This window comes from Crassostrea angulata, chromosome 3 (genome assembly GCF_025612915.1).
Source record: "Crassostrea angulata isolate pt1a10 chromosome 3, ASM2561291v2, whole genome shotgun sequence".
In the NCBI taxonomy this organism is placed as follows: domain Eukaryota; kingdom Metazoa; phylum Mollusca; class Bivalvia; order Ostreida; family Ostreidae; genus Magallana; species Magallana angulata.
Genome location: NC_069113.1, coordinates 27661640 through 27684872, shown reverse-complemented (window position 1 = coordinate 27684872; position 23233 = coordinate 27661640). Strand labels below are relative to the sequence as shown.

General features: G+C 34.0%; 1 protein-coding gene across 5 annotated transcripts; it reads right to left on the bottom strand.

Annotated features, from left to right (window-relative positions):
• Positions 1–1038: 1038 nt before the first annotated feature.
• On the bottom strand, positions 1039–23189 carry LOC128176240 (BLOC-1-related complex subunit 8-like). 5 transcript variants are annotated; one of them, XM_052842425.1, is made up of 8 exons: positions 23032–23189; positions 22871–22957; positions 16975–17087; positions 16369–16433; positions 16145–16252; positions 15736–15846; positions 14641–14685; positions 1039–1227 (listed from the first exon to the last, which is right to left on the bottom strand). In XM_052842425.1, exons 1-7 carry the CDS (start codon positions 23078–23080, stop codon positions 14673–14675), a joined length of 546 nt encoding a protein of 181 aa, XP_052698385.1. In that variant the 5' UTR covers positions 23081–23189; the 3' UTR covers positions 1039–1227; positions 14641–14672. The 5 variants fall into 5 exon arrangements, with proteins under 5 accessions (XP_052698385.1, XP_052698383.1, XP_052698384.1 ...); XM_052842423.1 differs by lacking the exon at positions 14641–14685; XM_052842424.1 differs by lacking the exons at positions 14641–14685; positions 15736–15846 and adding an exon at positions 1544–1597.
• Positions 23190–23233: the final 44 nt, after the last annotated feature.

Here is a 23233-nt window from a genome sequence, read left to right as displayed (position 1 = left end):
ACCCTCTGAGGATGCTGCCACACAAGTTTCAGCTTTCCTGGCCAAATGGTTCTTGATAAGAAGATTTTTTTTAAGTTCTCAAAATTTTTCATTAATTTCTAATTATCTCCCCTTGAAAAAGGGCATGGCCCTTAATTTTCACAACTTTGAATCCCCTTTGCCTAAGGATGACTTGTGCCAAGTTTGGTTGAAATTGGCCCAGTAGTTCTTGAGAAGATGTTGAAAATGTGAAAAGGTTACTTTCAGACAGACGGACGGACAGACAGACTACAGACAAAATGTGATAAGAAAAGTTCACTTGAGCTTTCAGCTCAGGTGAGTTAAAAATGTATACGCCCTCTTTTCTCTTTAGGAAACAAAGATTCTTGGGGTTCGTGAGAAAGATGATTTACCATTATCAACAGAAGAAAATGATCACCATTACCATCCTAGTACCAATACCAGCTCCTCGCCGGAACACCAACAAGAGGAATGGCGGGCTATCGCGTGCGTGTTAGATCGTTTGTTCTTCATTTTCTACATGATTATTTCCCCAGTTGTTACTATGAATTTCTTTGGCACCCTTGTTGATCAATAAATAATGATTGTGAAGAACCCAACGTATTTGGAACCCGTTGGAAACCCATAATCCCAACTAAGTGGAGGTTTAACTTTCTGAACCTATTAAGTATTAACCCAGTTTAACTTGATTGGACTGAATTGATGAGTGTCCACTCCAAAATTACTTTTATAAAACTAATGATGGGAATTTCAAACTTGATACAACTGACATAAAACCAAAGCTTTAACGAATGTCCATATCCCTTCAGTATAAGGACGGCCTAACCCATTTGATTACATTCTAGCTCTGGTACAAAAATTACCGGTAGATGTGTAACTTGTGGGCATGACATTTTTCAAAAGGCTATGTATTCATATTTTAGTTACTCCCTCTACAAGAGCTCCAGTGACTTCAAACGTTTTACCAAAAAAAACATCCTGCGCACTATACACATGTATCATATAGTGACTTTAAAAAATAAAACCAACAAGAAAAGATAGTATTTACATGTAGCTGAAAATAACAGCTAATCTTATTGCACAAAGAAAACATTTCAAAAACAATCATAACAACAACAGGTATCAATAACAACAATAAAACAACTAGATCATGTGTCTGTTATGTCGCCGTCTTCTGCAGTGGAATTAATGGAGGCGATGTTTGGGGCCGCCATCTTGTGATCGTCTCTAAAGAAAATATAAACGGAAAATATATAACAGTGTTACGTCATGTCCTGTGATAGTGGGTTTAATCAAAGAATTAAACATACAAAAAGATTGGTTTCATAGACTTTATTTTACCTATATATAAAGGTTGATTATTGAACTTTTCAGATATGATGTGATCAGATGATTAAGAACAAATCTTGCTGGATGCATCAAAAACGTAAAACTTTAATATTAATGAACAACATATATAATTCAAAACAACATCCATGCTATTATATGGGGCTAGATAAAATGCAAATAGCAAACAAAAGGCCCATGGGGCCACATCGCTCACCTGAGCAACAATGGATTTATATGGGTGTACAAAGGATATTGTGCCATATGGCCCCTCGGTAGAAAAACAAAAAAAGAATACCATAAAATCAACTGTATCCAAATTTTACACTTATTTTCCTACACTTAATCTTTGACATTGTATCTTTATGAAATACCATTTTTACAAAAAATAAGATCCTATGCAAGATATAAAACTAAATTTTTGGTATGGGTACACTGTCAACTCCAATTCCCTTTATTTTAGTTATGTCCCCCTCACTTTATAAAATGTATATAGGTACATATTCATCTTCAACTACATTGTACTAGCTAATTATTGTATTTTATTTTTAAAAAATCCTACATGTGAAAGAAGAAAATTGTACCTCAAGGCGCTCAAATTAAAAACATTCAAAAATTTTATTGGTCTCCGCATTATAAACGATTGTTGTTTACCAGGCGTGAACTCGTGCGACGTTTTATAACTTTACTCACTTGATCGATGAATACACTAGAATGAAAAATATTATCATGTGATATGTTAAAGAGCTATTTTATGTATAATCAATGCATAGGCGTCAGAACTGGATGGAGGGACCCCCCCCCCCACACACACACTTTTTTGGCAAAGTTAGACATAGCCGTATTCAAAATCTTTTTTTCTTTTTTGCTTGTCAAGATTTCTGATAAGGTCTAGCCCTCCCCCCCTCCCCCTCCCCCACCCCTCTGAATGAGCCTCAGACTGCAATGTATTGACAGGCATATCGCTCTTTTTTTACTAAGGCCATCCTTTATTTTCATCTTTATTCAAAATCAACATTAACAAATGGCTACAAATCAAGATGATTTTCCGCTGTAATTTTTTTCTTAAGAATAGCGATAATACATTTATCCCCGTAACAGTAATGTTTTAAACTGTTTTAAAGAGGTCGTTTTTATTTAATTGTGTTTGAAAAACCAACAAAGTTGGTGTAAATTCATCGTATAAGGAGGGGGATCCAAAGTTGTTATAGCATATCATCCTTTTAATTTTTCTGTACAAGTATTTAACGTTTAATGAGACATTTCTAGTGATAAATCGAAATTTCAGTGTCGATCGTAGAATTATAAGCAAAATACAGTACTCACAATTCTGCTTGGTTTGAGTCAGTTTTTTGTTCACAAGAGTTAATTACATTCAACTTAAGATTTTTAAAACTTGGTATTTCCCATTCAGAATGAACAAAAGCATGGCCTCAGTTCTGTGAGCAAAGCTCTGTATCTTGCTTATAATTCGAAACTTGACACAGCTGAAAATGGTTTGTAAAGAGAAAATTGTAAACAACTAAAACAGAAGAAACATGCACTAAAACAAAGAAAGGGCAGAATTTATTTTTCATAATATATATATACCTATATATTTCTAGCAGCAAAAACAATCTCCGTTTAGACTGAAATTGCACAGCATTTTAACAAAGCACGTTGCATTATAATCAACCATTACGTAGCAATCGTACCGAATTACCAATAGAATGTATAGTACTAGTATTTAAAATATAATATGTTGTCAGTGCATCAGATTTTGCTTATATTGTTTAACTGTCTGATTTACTGAAGTCTTTATTTGATTCGATACGTAAAAGTTCCAAAATGCAGGCGATATTTCCCCTCAAGTTAAAAAGCATAAACAGTCTGCGACAAATCCCGGGAGTCCGATGCCCGGGGCCTGGTAAAAATGAAAGAGGGCATGTGAAACTTACACACTCGCAAGCCCGATGGGCATGTAAACTTTCAATCTCCAATAGATACTTTATTTACGTTCGTCGCCATTTTTTATAACATCGATTCGTTCAATAAATTAACTAATATGAATAAATCTTCGTACAACTTAACTTAATTCGAATCATACAAAGGTGGCAGGGGATAGTTTTTTTGGTCGAGGAAATGTGAGGCAGATAGTGCTCATATATGAGATTTAATTTTTCAGTGGGTTTTTCAATTTGCTAAAAATGGTTTGCATGCAGGGGACACATGGTCCCGACTCTTGAGAATTTTTAAACATTTCAGAATAAAACAAGTACAACTTACATATAACACTATAAAGAATAGCCAGGGACGGTCTCAAAATTTTCTGAAAAATTGCCCTTTTTTCACATTTTCACGGGTCCAGAACCACGCTCCAGTCCCAGGCAATTGCCATAAACTACCATAGGATTGGTAGCTTAATGTATACCCATGCAAATAATCACCAATTGATGGGGGGTCAATCACCTTCTTTTCGAGTGACATTTCGTGTTCTGAACCCACCCTACTTTTCAAGCACAAAACCGAAAGTGAAAATTTTGGCCACAGTTTCGCATTTTCATTCCATTTCTGATGAAAAGTGCTACCAGTATTAAAGTGTCATATATCAATGAAATTGACATGAGCTCCTCTATCCACAAAATGAATGCAATAAATATTCTACCAATTTATACCCCTCAAATAACCAGCCAAACCCCAGGTTCTCCCTTTATTTCAAAATTTTGACCGGGTCTTTCCTGCGAAACTATCCCCTGCCACCTTTAACTTTTAGAGTTTGTTTCTCTCTAACCAAAACACTTTAAATTCAGAAAGTTCATGCAATTCTGAGTAAAACTCTCCAAATTTGGTCTGATTTCATTGAAAAATAAAAGAGTTATGGCTGTTTAAGTATTACCCCCTTTCCCGGCTGAATCACCTTAACCTGTTTCTGTAAGGTTTTCAAGATATATCATGACTTCTTTCAATCCAAAAGACATTTTTTCTTTTAAAATCAGTTATAAAAAGAAACCTTTATCCAAATCTGATGTAAAAACATTGAAATATTCACATTTAGTAACAACATCTAGGAGAATTCAACTCATATGTATCACCTATCCCCCTGCAAATGGGAATAAGAAAAAACACACTATTATTCCTTGCAATCAACCTTTTTGTTTCTAAATGGTATTAACAGGTTTAAAAACTCCATTGGGACATAAAAGCAACTTATTTGGAACACAAAACCTCCACTTTCATCTCTTCATAAGGGACAGGTACCTAGAAAATGGCAATCAGGCATCTTACCCGAGGAGTCATTTCCCAAATATGCTGAACGGATGATGATGAAACCTAATTTCTCTGTTTATTCTTTAACCAATAGTAAAAGATCTAGATTTATGGGTTAAAAAGATTGAAATACATGTTTTACATACAAAGAAATACCAAATTTGAACATCATGACCACACCCCAATCATGAGGTGGAAATACAGGCAAATGACAAATGGTTAAAAAATGCACACAAATTCAATTTTTCTTGATATATTTTCAATAAAGAAGAAACCAGACATATGTGTTTTGTTTTAAATGGGAGCAATTTTATGTACCTATGAGATATTATCAAGAGAAATGTGAAATAAAGGCTATTTTTTGGTTTTCGGTGAAGAAAAATGAAGGGTTGGGGTGCTTTTTTGACAATCAGACATTTTAAAATTGTTTATAATGACTTAAAATGCAAATATTAACTATTAAAAATTACATGTAATTACATGTAATTTACATGTAGCACATGTAAAACATATATTTAGCTATAAAATCTACTTTTTGTCTGTTTTAGCTCGAGAAAGAACAATACTTAGCAATTTCTTATCAAAACTAAGGGTTTAAAACTTCATTAAACTGCATGGCTATCAATTAATTTCAAGAAAATTTAAAGAAAAATGGTACAATATCATTCAGTTAATCCAAATTCAACCCTGCAACTTATACCAATAAGAATAATATGCCTATAAAGGGTTTTAAAATAAGGACAAACCCAAAACGCTAAAAAGTTGCACTTTTTCTTAGGACCACCCCCTGTTACATTTTGGCCCCTAAATCTCATCACAGGGTTGATCAATCATAAAAATTCAGCCAGTTTCCCATTTTACACACATTGAACATCTTTTCTGTTCCCATATTGTTTAACTCCAAGCCTAGTAAAAATTTGACATTTTCTTGAAGGTGGCAGGGGATAGTTTTTTTGGTCGAGGAAATGTGAGGCAGATAGTGCTCATATATGAGATTTAATTTTTCAGTGGGTTTTTCAATTTGCTAAAAATGGTTTGCATGCAGGGGACACATGGTCCCGACTCTTGAGAATTTTTAAACATTTCAGAATAAAACAAGTACAACTTACATATAACACTATAAAGAATAGCCAGGGACGGTCTCAAAATTTTCTGAAAAATTGCCCTTTTTTCACATTTTCACGGGTCCAGAACCACGCTCCAGTCCCGAGCAACTGCCATAAACTACCATAGGATTGGTAGCTTAATGTATACCCATGCAAATAATCACCAATTGATGGGGGGTCAATCACCTTCTTTTCGAGTGACATTTCGTGTTCTGAACCCACCCTACTTTTCAAGCACAAAACCGAAAGTGAAAATTTTGGCCACAGTTTCGCATTTTCATTCCATTTCTGATGAAAAGTGCTACCAGTATTAAAGTGTCATATATCAATGAAATTGACATGAGCTCCTCTATCCACAAAATGAATGCAATAAATATTCTACCAATTTATACCCCTCAAAAACTGGGTCTTTCCTGCGAAACTATCCCCTGCCACCAAACGTTTGCAATACTCCACTGTCTTTGTCGGTGCGTCGATTTACCCAAATGGACCCAAATGGACCGTAAAATAACCGAAATGGACCCAAATGGAAACAAATGGACCCAAATGGAATCACAAATGGAAACAAATGGAAATTGAATGGCATAATCGTAGATTTTATTTAATAATTTCAATTACATGATGAATTATCAATAAATATAAATTCTAAAACGACATTTTCTTTTTCTTGTGTTGTTAATGATTTTTTATTGATTTTTTATTGATATATGAATTTATATATAACTATTAATATAACTGTTGATATATAATCATATCGAAATATCTGATTCAACCATCATATGTGACATCAAATGTGACAAACCAAATACCACTGAATGTGACAAACCAAATAGTGACTTGTGAAAAATCATTATAATAATAAAAACACCAATTTATGACTTTTTTCATAAAAAAACTTATTAATAGAATTGTTCTTGAGTAAGATTGTTTGAGGTAACTGAGTCCGGGCCTTGGTAGAGCGTCGTGTTTAACACGATATGAACAGTTTCTAAATACAGTCTGATATTTCTGTTTGTACAACGATGTAGTTACAATGTTAATATATGATTTATTAATAGTAAAGTGGTTCCTATAAAAACTTATTAATGAAATTGTTTTAGAATAAGATTGTTTGAGGTAACTGAGTCCGGGCCCTGGTAGGGCGTCGTGTTTAACACGATAGGAACAGTTTCTAAATACAGTCTTATTTCTGTTTCTAAAACGATGTAGTTACAATGTTAATATATGATTTTATTAAAAATAATGATTGAAATTATTAAATAAAATCTTCAATTATGCCATTCTATTTCCATTTGTGATTCCATTTGGGTCCATTTGTTTCCATTTGGGTCCATTTGTGCTCCATTTGGGTCCATTTGGGTCATTTTACGTTCCATTTGGGTCCATTTGGGTAAATCGACGCACCCGTCTTCGTAGATATGAAAGCGTCTTTTAAACGTCGATGGCAACAAATGCCATGAGATCTCGCCATGATTCCTGGGCTGAAATATCTGACTTACATCTTTCTGTTGTTACAGGTTGAAATGGAAGGAGAGACTGTCACTGAGCACTGGCGTCGGAAGCAAATTGGGGGGGGGGGGGGGGGGGGCCTAGACTGATCCTCAGAAATATTGAGAGCAAAGAACCTAATTCCCAAAATCATAACTTAGCAAAACAAGAGGCCCATGTGCCACATCGCTCACCTGAGGAACAATAAGTATGATAAAGTCAGCTTAATGGAGTCATAATACAAACAATCTGGACAATGAACAATAATACATGTAGATCCTGTATAAATAAAATCCATTTTCCCCCTGGATATTCTTATGTTTATAATCATTAGTCCCTTTTCTAACAGGATGATTTTGTAACGTGCAAGGGGGTCACTGCCTGTGATCCCCGCGGGCCGGTACAGGAGATAGACTGGGATAGCCCTGATTGCTGCCAATATTTACAAGAGCAGACTTTAATTACCGCTCCTGCACATATATAGGGACGTTACGCAGGCAGGAATGACCGCACACCTACGCAACTCAACAGGTACCAACGTTAACGCAAGCACGGAGTGCCGCACACTGCGCTAGAAAGGCCAGAACACCAGCAGGGATGACCACAAAATAGTGCTCATCCGCAACCACCACCATTACAAGCTGGGATGACCGCACTCTTGTATTAATGCGTTACAGGGCAGGGATGACCACATACTCTGTATCGTAGGTTAGAAAACACGAAATTAAAGAGAGCAGGGATGTCCACACCTTCAATCTATCCGAACCTGTTCAAGTTTAACCCCAAACAGTCGCTCAATATTACTCAATAGACACTATCCCTATATATGTGCCGGCCTAAAATAATTGATAGTATCTAAAAATTGGAAATAAAAAATAAACAAACTAATCCGTCCTAACCCAAAAATACTTATGCAGAACAACTTATATACATTGAATATTTTTTTATTGTATAAAAATAATCATCACAATAATTGGATAACAGTGGATGCATAAATTAAAATAATCAATAAATCAAGGGCAATAACTCAATACAGTAATACAAAAAGATTTTAATGAAAAAATAGCTGCCTGCTTCAATTTTATAGTCATATCACATGTTGAGTATTGCAGTTCTCAAAAAGATCCTTTACAATTGTTTGTCTATGGGATATTTAGCTACATCAAACTCTGAACCTTCTTGTGAGGCCAAAGAATTGTCCTGGAGCCAAAGTCTTAACAATTACAAAGAATCATCTTGCTGATAAGTTTCTGAGAAGAAGATTTTTAAAGATATACACTATATATTCCTATGTAAAACTTTAACACCCCCCCCCCCATTGTGCCCCACCCTACCCCCAGGGATCATGATTTTCACAACTTTGAATCTACACTGCCTGAGGATGCTTCCACACAAGTTTCAGCTTTCCTGGCTGATTAGTTTCTGAGAAGAAGATTTTTTAAAGATATACACTATATATTCCTATGTAAAACTTTAACACCCCCCCCCAATGTGGCCTCACCCTACCCCCAGGGATCATGATTTTCACAACTTTGAATATACACTACCTAAGGATGTCTCCACACCAATTTCAGCTGTCCTGGCTGATAAGTTTCTGAGAAGAAGATTATATTCATATGTTAAACTTCGACCCCCCCCTTGTGGCCCCACCTTCCCCCCGGGGGTCATGATTTTCACAACTTTGAATCTACACTACCTGAGGATGCTTCCACACATGTGTCAGCTTTCCTGGCCGATTAGTTTCTGAGAAGAAGATTTTTAAAGATATACTCTATATATTCATATGTTAAAATTCGACCCCCCATTGTGGCCCAAGCCTACCCCCGGGGGTCATAATTTTCACAATTTTGTATCTATACTACCTGAGGATGCTTCCACACAAGTTTCAGCTTTCCTGATTCATGAGAAGAAGATTTTTGAAAATTTCTCGAAAATTTTTATAAATTCCAAAAGGGCGTGGTCCTTAATTTTCACAACTTTAAATCCCCTTAGGCTAAGGATTCTTTGTGCCAAGTTTGGTTGAAATTGGCCCAGTGGTTCTTGAGAAGATGTTGAAAATGTGAGAAGTTTACAGACAGACGGACAGACAGACGGACAACAGACAAAATGTGATCAGAATAGCTCACTTGAGCTTTCAGCTCAGGTGAGCTAAAAAGTAGGGGAGGGGGGGGGGCTAAGCCCCCCTAGCCCCCCGGTTCTGACGCCTATGCTGAGAGTGACACAGAATCCGATGCTGATAGTGATAGTGATAACGAATTAACAGAGCTTGAAGTTGAAAGAGAACTAGAGAGAATATAAATACATAAATGCAGATATTACCTTTAAGAATAAAATGACTTTAATAAAACTTTTTCTGTGAGTTTTTTCTTTGGCATGTAAATTTTTGTTCGAGCTGGTACAATTCATTGATACATAAATTAAACCACTGAAAAAAAAATTTGGTAAAGACTGCATGAACGAAATTCAAAACAAAGTAGGCTAAGTCTGTCCACTTCTCAAAAGAGAATATGTAAAACCACTATCACAATTGAAAATGTCAACGCCTTTAACCTCAATTCACTTCACGAAATCGACACACATATGTTAGCATGTTTCAAGTATCCCTTCGCACGTAAACTGTTGCACAACAAGCAAATACATCTCTGTCAGTTTAACCCGTTTGTCATGCGTCAACATTCAAACATGGCTGCTTTATCCACAAAGAACTTTCGTTTTCGATATGGAATACCGAATCCGAAGTAATTAACTGATTGACAGTGATTATTAGGGTCTTCCGTTTCCGACGGAAGACCCTCTTGTTATTCTATTGTTTCTTTTCCTTATTATTATTTTATTTTTTATTTTTTTTTTCTGACTTTTTTTGAAGGCTATTTCTCGTGAACTATTCAACCGATTTGCATGAAATTTACAGGACACATTGAGCATCAAATATACTTGATGTTATAAAATTTCTGGCTTATGACGTCACTTCCGGTTCGAGATTTTGAGGATTTAGTGAATTTTTAAGGACCATTTTGTCCACGTAACTTCTCAAAAACTACTTGCGATAGAAACGTGAAACTTTCAGGGATAGTAGATGAATGTCTGTAGATGATCCTATTTATTTGATATTTTGAAAAATGCGCAAGGCAGCGAAGCTCGCCCGAGCTCAAAAATAGGCACCAATTTTTTTCACGAAATTTTCGCACATTTTCAGGCCTAGCTTTTAATGTGTAAATATTTTGTTAAGACATGTAAAGCAAAAGTTGTTCAGATTAACTAGGACTTGCGTTTGATTTCAAGAAAAAGGGGCTGGCCCCTCAAAATAGGGGCCAAAATGGCTCTTAAGTCTTTTTGCAATAACTCTTTACTGAAAAATAATTTGTTATCAATTATAGAACCAAAAATGTTCATTGTATATCTGTTTATTTATACAGTACCATGCCTAAGTCATATGTTACGTAATTAGGGGTTTCAAGGGGCCAGAAGTTCAAAACTTTGATCTTAAATATCCAGAAAAGGAGAAATATTTTGATAAGCATTATAGAACAAAAAATGCTTAGAATAATGTTCCTAACAATATGCTACCTTAATAATTTTTGTTGGTGGCCCCAGTAAGGATTTTAAGGGTCGGCCCCTAAAACACAATTGTTCAGATATCTTTAGAACGGTCAACAATTTCTGAACACTTGTTGAGCAAAATGTGTTTATATTTACAAGACCTTTTATTTGATATCAAGGAATAAGGACTGGTCCCTCAAATAAAGGGCCAAGAGGGCTCTAAAGTCTTTTTATAATAACTCTTTACTGAAAAATAGTTTGTTATCAATTATAGAACCAAAAATGTTCATTGTACATATGTTTATCTATATGGTACCATACCTATGACATATGATACGTATTTAGGGGTTTCAAGGGGCCAGATGTCTAAAAATTTGGTCATTAATATCTAGAAAAGGAGAACTATTTTGAAAAGCCTTGTAGAAGAAAAGTTGCTCAAAATAATGTTCTTAACGATATGGGGTCTAAAACTATTTTTTTGGTGGCCCTGGTAAGGAGTTTAAGGGTCGGCCCCTAAAACACAGTTGTTCGGATATATCTAGAACGGTTAACAATTCGTGAATACTTGTGTAACAAAATATGTTTATATTTACAAGACCTTTCATTTGATATCAAGAAAAAGGGGCCAGCCCCTCAAATAAGGGGCCAAAAGGGCTACAAAGTCTTTCATAATAACTTATTTTTAAAGCGATAATTAGTTATTAATCATAAAGCAGAGCTTATTATTCATAATTCAAAACTGAAATCCGCTCTAAAATCGGACGATGCAATACAGAGATATAGGGGTTTAAAAATTGATTTTTCCGGAAATTTTGATTCCACATTCTTGGTTAAGAAAATAGTTTTATGTTCAGAGTTAAATTAACTCGTACCTAAAATTATTCGATAATTGTTAAATCGTACTTTTACAGATTCGGATTTGTATTTGCTAAGTCGTTCTTGAAATCGATAAGGTTTGTTAATTCGTACTTGGTATCATTCGGATTTTGTTAACTCGTACCAAGAATAATTCGAGTTTTTTGGTCTCAGTTTCTTATGTTTGTTAGTTTAAGAACCCTGCTTCTTACAGGAACTTCTAGCTTTACTTTCGACATTACCGGAAGACCCACTCGTTGCTTTGCAACGAGCTTTGCTCTAGTCTCTATTTTTATTTTTGTAAATTACTCAAATTTGAAACAGAATTCGCCGATAATTTTTGCAATTTATATTTTCCTTTCCATAACGATTATTTATGCAAAATTACGTTGAATTTGACTCAGTAGTTCTGAGAAGAAGATTTTTCAAAATGTACATCCCTTTTTCAACAGTTTCGAGGTTTTCTCCGTTTTAAATAAAGATCAGTCTTTCATTGAAATTGGTCCAGTGGTTTTAAAGAAGAAGTTCAAAATGTAAAAAGTTTACAGACGGACAGACGGACGACGGACAAAATGTGATCAGAATAGCTCACTTGAGCTTTCAGCTCAGGTGAGCTAAAAAGGAAGTCCACTTCTTTGCTTGGAATCGAACACAGTATTACCAATCAACTTAAAATCAGTCGACAGTCTACTTCGTCCTGCATCCATTCAAGATATGAAACCTAATTTTTGTTTTAAAAAATATTTACAATCTTAAAGAAGCAAGTTGTCGATCTGTCTCGCAATATTTACATTTTCCAGTGTCTATGTCTAAGATACATTGTAACACTACAAATCGATTTTGTAACGTATAGTCCAATATATTTCATCAATGATTTTTTCAATACTTAATTGTACAACTGCAGAAAAGAAGAAGGTACAGTTTCTTTCAACATTTGCCCTAAAATTCAAGTCGTTTAAATCTCATAAAAATACACATATACCATCTTGAACATGGTTGTATATAAAGTACTAGGTTAAAAATACACTTTTATCTTGTTTCAAGAGATAGTTATGACTTAAACATTTTGGCATATTTCTTAGATTTGGTAAAAAATGATGAAAAATGGCACATTTTCTCATAGTTTTTTGAACAGGAAAATATGTCCGCAGCCTTCGCCCACAACAAAATTAATATATTTTAAGTGATTTCACATGATAAAGTTATTATGCAAGTTTCATAGTGGGCGACAGCTGCAGACATATTTTTCTATTAAAAAAACTACTTAGGAATTGGTGTCTTCTGCTCAGTTTGATGGAAATTACGGGAAAATGCACTGTTTGTGACGTCAGAATTAAACTTGAGGAAGTCTAATCGGTTAACTATATATAGATTCTTAATTTATGGGTATTCTTGTGTAAGTAAACCTTACATTTCAATTTCTTGTGATATCTTTAAAAATCACTCTAAAACAGGGCAAAATATGATTGAAACTGTACCTAGTTCTTATATAAAATTTATGTATTTAATACGGAATATTTACATCTACCGAGTATTATTCCCTCTATCTCTTATGGAAACTTATAGTTCATTCATAGCTCTATAGAAACAGCCAGACTGAAATCTTCGCGCCCCGTTTTTCGATTGATCAAAACCTACAGCAGCTGAAACTGACGAGGCACCGACAGGACTGAAATTGACACGTTCTATTGATCGATTGGTCAAACCTACAGCGACCTACGAAATATCTCGAACTGCACAAAATAATCATGATGATGTCAGACTCAAAGTCTCACAGAAGACGATTTGGCTGTTTCTTTTAGCTAACGTATTTACGTAAATTATCAGTAAATAAGTGAATTTTACTTACTTTTCGTAATCAATTTATCAATTAGTTAAAAGAAAGATGTTAATATAAACAATAAAATGCTTTTTTTGGTGATTCATGCGGGTTATGAAGGTTACATAAATCGCTTACGCGTGTTATGTATTTTTGCATTGATTAAAATCAACTCTCCTATGCAGTCACTCTGGCAAACCGAAAGTGAAACAGTGTTTGGACCTAAGCACAAATCATCACTGCTGACAAGTCTTAGTTCTTGAAAATGATTGAAAATTTCTATGTAATGTATGCTGTAGCATTGTTTTTCAAGGAAACTTGTCTATAAACACTTTGAAAATAGTCAGATTTTATATAATACGAACAATTTAGATATTTTTGTAGTCTCATGTATTCCTACGCCAGAGTTTAATATAGTCTCGTTTAACCAAACGCTCGGCTGTCTTCGTAAATCTCCGACAAACAAGAGAGGCTCTCTTGCTTGTCGAAAATTAACGGAGACAGCTGAGAGTCTGGTTGAACGAGACAAGAGTTCGATATCAATTGTGCTTGGATCAATACAATTTTAAGAATTATTTTGATTACTAATACATAGTTTGAAATCTATCTCTAAATATTACACAACATGATTCATATGGAGTTTCTTTAAATTCTTATCGGAAAAGTCTTATAAAAAGTCATATTACAAAAAAAGTGTGTAATTTAAATACAGACTAGAAACTAATTGCCACGCAAGATAAGTTGATTTTAAAATAAATGATAATCGATATAATCAACTCCTGTCAGTACTTCAGTCCTTTGATTTCTGCAATGTCGCTACCTTCATATCCCGAATGAATCATCAAAGAAAGCATTTTATTGTTTAAATCATTCTCTGAATATTATGGGGTGATAATTTCGGTGTGGCGTAATCAAATGTATCATAAAGCCCTTCGGGCTTTATTGGATTGGATCACCCCCTACCGTATTTTGATCACCTCATAATACTCAAAGAATGATTCCTTATTCCTGAATGTTTACTAGTAAACGCCTCTTAAGAAAATAACATTGGTTATGCCTACATGTTTGACCAGTTTGTTTAATATAATTTGTGCATTTGCAATATCATATCAGTTAGTGGTTCATATTAATCGTTTTTTAAAATCAAAATACGTTATAGCAACTTTGCTCTACTATGTAGATATTCAACAAGTCAAATGTTTATATTTATCACAAAATTAAGGAATGACACCACACAAAAAATGAAAACAAATAGCATACCTATGGTAACTTATATTCAGAGAGATAAATATTTAAACCTGCAAACTAAGCAATGTAAGAAAATTTAAACATGTAAATTCAAAACAGTATATCTTTTTTTTTCATTCCGCTACACCTATAGTAAAGAACAATTCAGTCAAACACATTCAGATAGAAAAGTTAGTTTGTCTGTATTTCACCTTGTTTTTCAATTACATGTAATGAAAACTGAAAAACTGAAAACATCAAACTTTAAAACACATATAAGCCATTGTAAATAATTAAGAATTCAATCTCCGGGAAGATGAATCCATATAAACATGTAATATATACTTTTCATTCATTACTGATGTATATGAACAAAACATCAAACTGTGAATACATGTACATACAAACAGGCTGAACATAACATGAAAATTACTACGAGCCTCCCTATCCCCAATATCAACATAAGAATATATATACATGAACCCTATTGCATTTGTTACATCTGATTGCACATCTGGAACACATGGCCAATGTAAAGTATTTCTTTCCATATCTTAGGTTTTTTTTCATGCATTTTTTGTTTGTGGTAGTGCATTCTCCTTTACAACAAATGTTACTCTTTAATGTGGAAAATTACATTTTTTTGGCCGGTAATATTTTATTGTAATTGAGTAACAATGGCGATGTAAGAATGTATGTCATTACAGGTCAAGTGAAAGCTGTGCAACAAAATATTTCAAATCTTGACACAGTTAGAAGCTAATACAGGTAACCAAAGAGAAATATCTCGATTTACAAGTCATTTTCAGCTTTAATTAAAGTGTGCAAGTCAAAAAGTTATATTCAGCAAACTTCTCTGCTGATCGAGGGAGAACATGAATACAAATATGTTAAATTTACAGAATCACTTATTTTTACACCACCAGGTTTACACATATTTCACTGATTTTTACTAAATTTTACTTGAAGTGACTTCTTCATGTTAATTACACACACAAGAACATTGATTTTTATAACTGTATTAAATGCAGGGATGCTGCACATAATCTACACACAAAGTATTGAACTCAACACATCAATACATAAGTGGGGACGGTTAGGACATGCACAAACATGCTTGTCTCTTACAACTGGTTGTCTGACTTAGAAGTGGCCATTTCTTTAACATTCCTGGACACAGACACCTCAATATCATCCCGTGCAGTTTTGTGTTTGGTAGATTGGGCTTTTTTCTGGAGTCTGTGGTTTCAATTACTCAAACATTAATTAATCCAGAGTGAGTCAGACCGTTTCAAATCTATGTGCTAATTCATAATGATATGTGAAGCAGAAATTTAAAGGATTTTCCCAAATATGATTACCAGGGTATCTCCATTTTGCATTTTTTGAATTGGTATCAGTATTTGGTATACCTAAATAAATGTATATATTAAGGGTTTTTTTGTAATTTGCAGATGATAAAATAGTCAGTATGCTTTATATTTTTGAATTTTATAAAGATCTGTTTGTGCACTGAATCATTAAAACTGGTACTCACTTTCTATCTTCCTCATAATCGATCTGTTGCTTCATAAACATGGCATTCTTCATCAATTCTTGAATATTTTGGAAGTGTACACTGCTCTTGTGGAGGCTTTTGACAGCACTGATAAAAATGAATTATACAATAATAGTATGACATGTATTACATTTACATGTATAGTACCCTAGTAATATAGAAAACAATACACTGTAACAATACATAGAGGATTCTTTACTTACTGTGTGGCATATTCAGTGTCAAAACTTGCACCTTGAACTTTCTGCTGAGTCTCAATCACTTCATGCTGACAAAAGATGGGGTTTTCTTTTTAGAAAAAGTGAATGTGGAGGCGTTGAACATTTTTGAGATATATAGTGATTACAGATACCAACTACATGTATCAAACACATACTGTAAACCAATTTTTATTTGTGGCGACTTTAACTGCCAATAAACTGGTTCGCGACAACTAATGTTCGCAACAAAGCCTTATCCAGACCTGTATTGTTATAAAAACTATAGAGAAAGGTTTGGTTTACAGTACACTGTGTACATTTTATCAAATTCATGCTACATTTGTGTGTCATTGTGTCAAACAAATACATTTTAAGAGATTGAAGACTACTTGCATATTTACAAATAAACAATACTGCAACAATTAATTGATTAATGAAGGTGACCCATATATTATATGTTATTTCACTGTGTTTTTAAGTACCGGGGTACAGGTTTTATTGACTTATCAAATTTTAAATTACCGTAGTAAAAAAAGTTTTTTAATACCTATTGTCAGATCAATAAGAAAACCATATCCTAATATTTACTAAAATATTTACTAAATATACCTTTTGCTCCACAAGCTGTGGTAAAGATTTTCTCACATGTTCCTGGATGCGGAAAAAAGCTAAAGAAGGTTCATTTGCTACAATATTCATACTCTCAGATAGTCTTTCAGCAACTACAGAAAAAACAAGAACAAAAATATATGGTTATTATCTACATACATATTGCTTTGTTGAAGAAGATTGCTCCCCATGACCCCATCAGATATCTACTTTCATCTTCAATGAAAAATTTGATGTTTATTATCAAACATTATGATGTGTGCAAAACTTTTCAAAAAGGTCTAGAGGATTTTTAAATAAACATAGTCCTGGATACTTGGTAAGACAACTCTGAACTATATTTATAATAAAAATTATCATATTGAAGGAATTATTAGAGGGCGAAGCTCTCCCTATGCATAATTTAATTCTGTTTGTAACGCGACATTTGATTGAATAAAAATTTTTAGTGAAATTTGTATAACCTGGTTTGCATATCACAAGACACGTCACAATGCACCAACATAAAAAATGTACTAATACGCTTGACGTAACGTTTGAATTTTGAACAGATTAATATCATATTTAAAAGTGAAACGCGCTCAATTGTACAGTAAATTACAGAAAATTAAATTACTATAAAAATATGGACTCAATGTAGGTCAATATGCATTTATAATGACCCAGGATGACAGTATTGACCGAAGATACATGGTCGATATCCTCCATGTATCTGAGGTCAATATCTGTCATCCTGGGTCATTATAAATGCATATTGACCGTACATTGAGTCCATATTTATTATATAATTTCCCAAATTATTAGTACAATGTATATCTCAAAACTACTTTAGTTTTAATTTTATGACAAATATTTAAATGTACAATATGTATATATAAACCCATTTAAAATGACAAAAACGTGATAGTCCACAAACTTTTTGGACAACCCTCTACATCCTAAAAATGTTGCTTAATAAAGACTTTAAAATGTTTTGCAAGTTGTTTAATTATACCTGCACTTTCTAAAGAAAGTTCGGGTATATTGTTGTTACTCTGTTCCGTCTGTCCGTCCTTCCGTCCATCTGTCACGTTTTACTTTCTCAAACTGCTCTTACATCTTATAAACCAGCAAACTGAACTCTTGGAGATTGATTGGAGGTATCATGTTGTTTTGTAAAAAAGTTTCAATAATTCTCTGGTAGTCCTGGGGGTCAAATAATTAGTAAAAAATGACGTTTTTTCACAAAAAACCTTCTTCCTCGAACTCCTCCTACATTTTCAACTGTAGACAAATCATCTCTTGGAATATGTTTTAGGGTATCCTATAGATGCGCAATAAGGTTTCGGAATTTTTAAAATTTTGTCCTGGGGGTCATTTAATGGCTGAAAAATGACGTTTTTTGGCAAAAAAACTGGTTTCAAAAACGTCTTTTTATTTTAGCAGTAACCAAATGATCTTGTAGAATATGATTGGGGGTGTCATATTGAAGTGTGATCAGGTTCCAGAACTTTTTTTTGTATTAAGGGGATCATTGGGCAACATAAAATGACATTTTTTTGCAAAAATGGATGGTTCCCAGAACTCCTCTTACAACTTTTGGAGTAGCTACGTCATCTATTGGGATATAATTGGGGCTGTCCTATAGATTTTAAAAATTTTAATTTCTTCCAGGGAGTTAAATAGTAGCAGAAAATTGACGTTTATCACTCACAAAAAAACCATAGATGCCAGAACTCCTCTTACCGGGTATGATTTAATGGATAGACACATCATATCTTGGGATAAGATAGGGACTGTTCTATAGATGTGTAGTAAGGTTTTAAAAATTTAAATTTCATCCAGGGAGTCAAATAGTAGCAGAAAATTGATGTTTATCACTCAAAAAAAAACATAGATCCTAGAACTCCTCTTATGATTTAATGGATTGACACATCGTATCTTGGGATATGATAGGGACTGTTCTATAGATGTGCATTACCGTTTTAAAAATCAAATTTTAACCCTGAGGCCCATTACCTACATACCGTTTGATGCCCTTTAAGGATCAAGAATATATATGGTTAAGGGGTAGGACCATTTTCGAGATATTTGTGCACTTCCTGTTCGAGGGGGGTCACGACCACCCTCGGGGCCCGTGACCTACATACCGTTTGATGCCCCTTGACACAAGGAACAAGAATATATATGGTTTAAGGGTGGGGATCTCAACTGTTTTGAAGATATTAAGGGACTTGCTGTTCGAGGAGGGTCAGGACCATCCACAGGGCCCATGACCTACATAACATTTGATGCCCCTTGATATAAGGAACAAGAATATATATGGTTTAGGGGTCATGATTATAACAGTTTCTGATATGGTAATTTTTAATTCCAGAGGTGGGGGGAGGGGGTGGGGTGGGGGGGGGGGGGGGTGGGGATGACCCCAGGGGTCAGATCTAATAAATGCTATATATTGCCAGTAACAGTCAATATATGATTATATGATTATGAAAACCCTATATCATTATCTTTGTCCGTTTTCAAGTTATCATTTACAATAGAGTCTACGATTCTTCCCATAAGGTTCAATGATAGACCCCACACCCTTTTGACCCCCCCCCCCCATGAAAAGTGGTTGTCTAACCCCAAATGAGAAAAATCAATCTAGGGTGCACAACTAGATATGCAGGCCTATTGTATCCTAGAGTTTTGTACAATTCATCCATCTCTGAGAAACAAGTTCAGAGCGGGAAAGAAGAAAATGAAGAGGAATAATAATACATGTTATAAGAACCGTGCAAAAACAATAAGTCTCCAAATTTTATTTGGGAGACTTAATAATACGGATTAAATAGAGATAGGATCTTCAAACATCAATAATTTAAAGATACATGTAATTGACAATTTCTGTTTTTAAGGGTGTCAGGATGACCCCTTAGGGTCATGACTTACATACCATAATGATCTGATGCACCATGACCAAAGTAGGAATAATATCTTTGGATTAAGATGAGAATCTCAATGGTTTTTATGATATTTGATAATTTTAGGAAGAGCACTTGGGATCATGACCTACATACCATCTGAAATGCCTTGAACAAAGAAACAATAACATATGTACATGATAAATGATTCAATTTAAGAACTCAGATACAGATATATCATATATGTTTTGTAATACTTCCTATGTACACGTATATATACTATTTATGTTCATGACTGAAGTATGCTCTTATTTTAAATTACATCAAAAAATTGTCAAATATATGACTTGGAACCCCCACCCCCAAAAAAACTCAAATATTAACTGCCCCCCCCCCCCCTCCCCCTGAAAAATTTTCTGGATCCGAGCATGTATTCCTCCTCCAACTATAGATAAAATGAAATTAAAAAACTTGCATTTATTTATGCTTAAAATGAAAATAACCTTACATTTACACTTTTCTTCATTGTCGAATAATCCATTTAAATAAAAATGTAATTTGGGGTCTAAAAAGTTTTATAAACTGGTAAAAAATGTTATTCTTAAAAATAATCACATTACACCTTGCATAATTGACAAATGATCTATTGAGATGTCATCAGAAATCATATTTCTACCAGGGATGGGGTAATTGAAAAAAGTATTTGTAATTGAGTGTAATTCATTACATTTTTCAAAGTAATTGAAAGTAATTGGTAATTGAGTCTGTCTTCAATTACAAGTAATTGAATGTATTTAAATACATTAAAAAAATATTGTGTATTTTCAATTACTTTTCAATTACATCTCAATTACTTTTTCCAACTTTAAAATATAAAAAAGGTGTCTTATAATGATAAATAGATTTTATACATGTTTGGTATGGACTTTTGTTTATACAATAATTAAATGTCCCATGTTTCATATGTTTATACAGCATGACACACTGCCCATGGCAATAGGTAAATATTGTAATTGCAAGTAATTGATAAAATTGTCAATGTATTTGAATGTAATTAATTACTTTTCAAAGTAATTGACCCCAACTCTGATTTCTACCTTGGGATCAATACCGTAACTTATATTTAATAACAATAAATGATTCAAATTATAAATGTTTATACTCCACAACCCCCCCCCCCCCAAATCAAACCTGGTTCTAAAGATTCAGTCTTCTTACATTCTTATATGTGTCCAGTAGCAAATTTTAAATCATTTCTTGATTGCTTTTTCTCTCCTCATGCACATTAACATTTTTGAAATTGCTTAATTTAATTTTTGAGATTTATAAACAAAATGTTATATGCATGTGTATTCGCCTATTTGGGGCAATTGTATAAAGTCTCCTAAACAAAGCAGTGTCAATATTAGGCTAGGAATTACCCACATGGATCAAACACTACATATGAATAAGATAAAATATTTTTTTTATTTCTAGTTCTGGAATGTCAGGGTGTCTCCAAGGGGGCATAACCTATATTATACAATTTTATGCGCAATGACACAAAGAGCAAGAATAAATTATAGCGAGGCGAGCTCTAAGAACCAGTGTGCACGGGAAAAAGTACGAGCTAAACCTACAGTACATCAAACAAAATTTTTTGTCTACGTCCCATAATGCTCTCTAATGTTTTCACCCGTGGTGCTATGCCAAAAATGGCCGTCTTTTAACTCGTAATTTACGGTGACTTAAAGTTTGAAGACACGTTTTGAGTACCGCATATGCTTTGGCGAGACTCAAAAGATTTGTTACATGCTTCCATACCTTCGTATTGAGTTGAGAAACATAAACAAAGAAGAACAAAGTCATGGATGACGTCACAGTGCACTCGCGCTATATTTCCCGCGATAAATTTAGAGGTGGATCAAACATCTGTAATGAGTGTATTGGCTATTTCAGTATAGTCTGCGATACCTGCCTCATTGACATATGATTTGTTTTTAATCTTTTTTTAATATAGATATTTTATAAATATATACGAGCAAGAGCCATACTTTATTGTCATATCGATCCATTTTTAAATTAAATAATTGTGCATGCATGTACAGTAACGTTAAGCAGGTAAGTATAAGAGAAGGGAGGAAATAAACAATAGTACATTTTGAACTAAATAAAAAGGAATAAAATAAAAAAAAGTAAACAGTTAAAATAACTATGTAGATATTGCATATAGTCAGACCATTAAATTTAAAAATGGGAAATTACACACCAACAAACAGGTACTGCTCTCTCTCTCTCTCTCTCTCTCTCTCTCTCTCTTTCTCTCTGTAGGGGGTTGCGCTGTATGTATCATAACCATTGAAATTAGTACCTTTGGCATACTTATTGCAGAGCAATACTCTCTCAAAAATTCTTTGATGTTCGTTGATACCTAAATAAAACTATAAGTTGACAATGATGCAAGGTACAGTACAGAACGGTAGCACCGTAAAACATACTATGGTTTAGAAATGAGGATCTCAAAAGTTATCAAAATTTACAGTGTATCATCATTTCCATTTCATAAGGGGGGGGGGGAGGGAGGGAGAGGGTCTTTCTTTTCTTTTCTCCGAAATTTCTCCTGTCATTACTGAACATATAGAGAGAGAAAGTACAGAGTTATCTTTTCTTAGGCGAAGAGATTGGGTTTCTGCAGCAGACAGCGGTTTTAATGGAATAAAAACGCTTTTTACCGAGTTTATTAGGAATATTTGAGTGTGAACGTGTTTTTTGACAACATTTGCAACATTGTGTGCAAGGATTTGCGTAACTTTTGTGAAGCAAGTTGTTTTTTGACATTGTTTACAAATCGTGTCCTACTTTCGATTCTTCCCTTGTGTATTATTATATATATGTCATTGAGTGTAGAGCGGATACGATGCCCCTGTGTAGAAACTGTCATTTTTCAATGTGTATTAAAAACTTAACATATCTTCAGAAAGTCACACTAGTTGTTTTACAAATCAAGTCTAAATATATGAACATCTATGCACCTTTTTTTACTTTGAGCTCCATTTCTTCGTCCTGAGCTTCCCGAAATAAACTGCTTGTAGTCATCATGTTATATCGAATATCACCACCTACAAAAATACAAACATAATGTACATTGCTCATGTATGGTTTAAATATTACATAACGTCACACTCATAACTACCCTGCATCCTTCTCTCTGTTGGGTAAGAATAACTTATACCACTATCCATTCAAAAACATTGTTAACTGGTTAATCAATAACTTTAAGAATATCAAATCGGAAGTCAGATATTGAATAGTAAAATTAAAACAGTCTAAATCTACTGCAAATCCGAATTGCGTTCAAGGTCGGGGTGAGGACTAATCGCCGGAATGGCGACGGA

Bases quoted from the DNA above. Each gene is read 5' to 3' on its own strand.
- LOC128176240 (XM_052842423.1), bottom strand. From the start codon at position 23,080: ATGGATAGTGGTATAAGTTATTCTTACCCAACAGAGAGAAGGATGCAG. The intron at 22,958-23,031 runs GTAGTTATGAGT...GTATTTTTGTAG, and splicing joins AACAGAGAGAAGGATGCAGG to GTGGTGATATTCGATATAAC. The intron at 16,253-16,368 runs GTAAGTAAAGAA...CATTTTTATCAG, and splicing joins GACACTGAATATGCCACACA to TGCTGTCAAAAGCCTCCACA.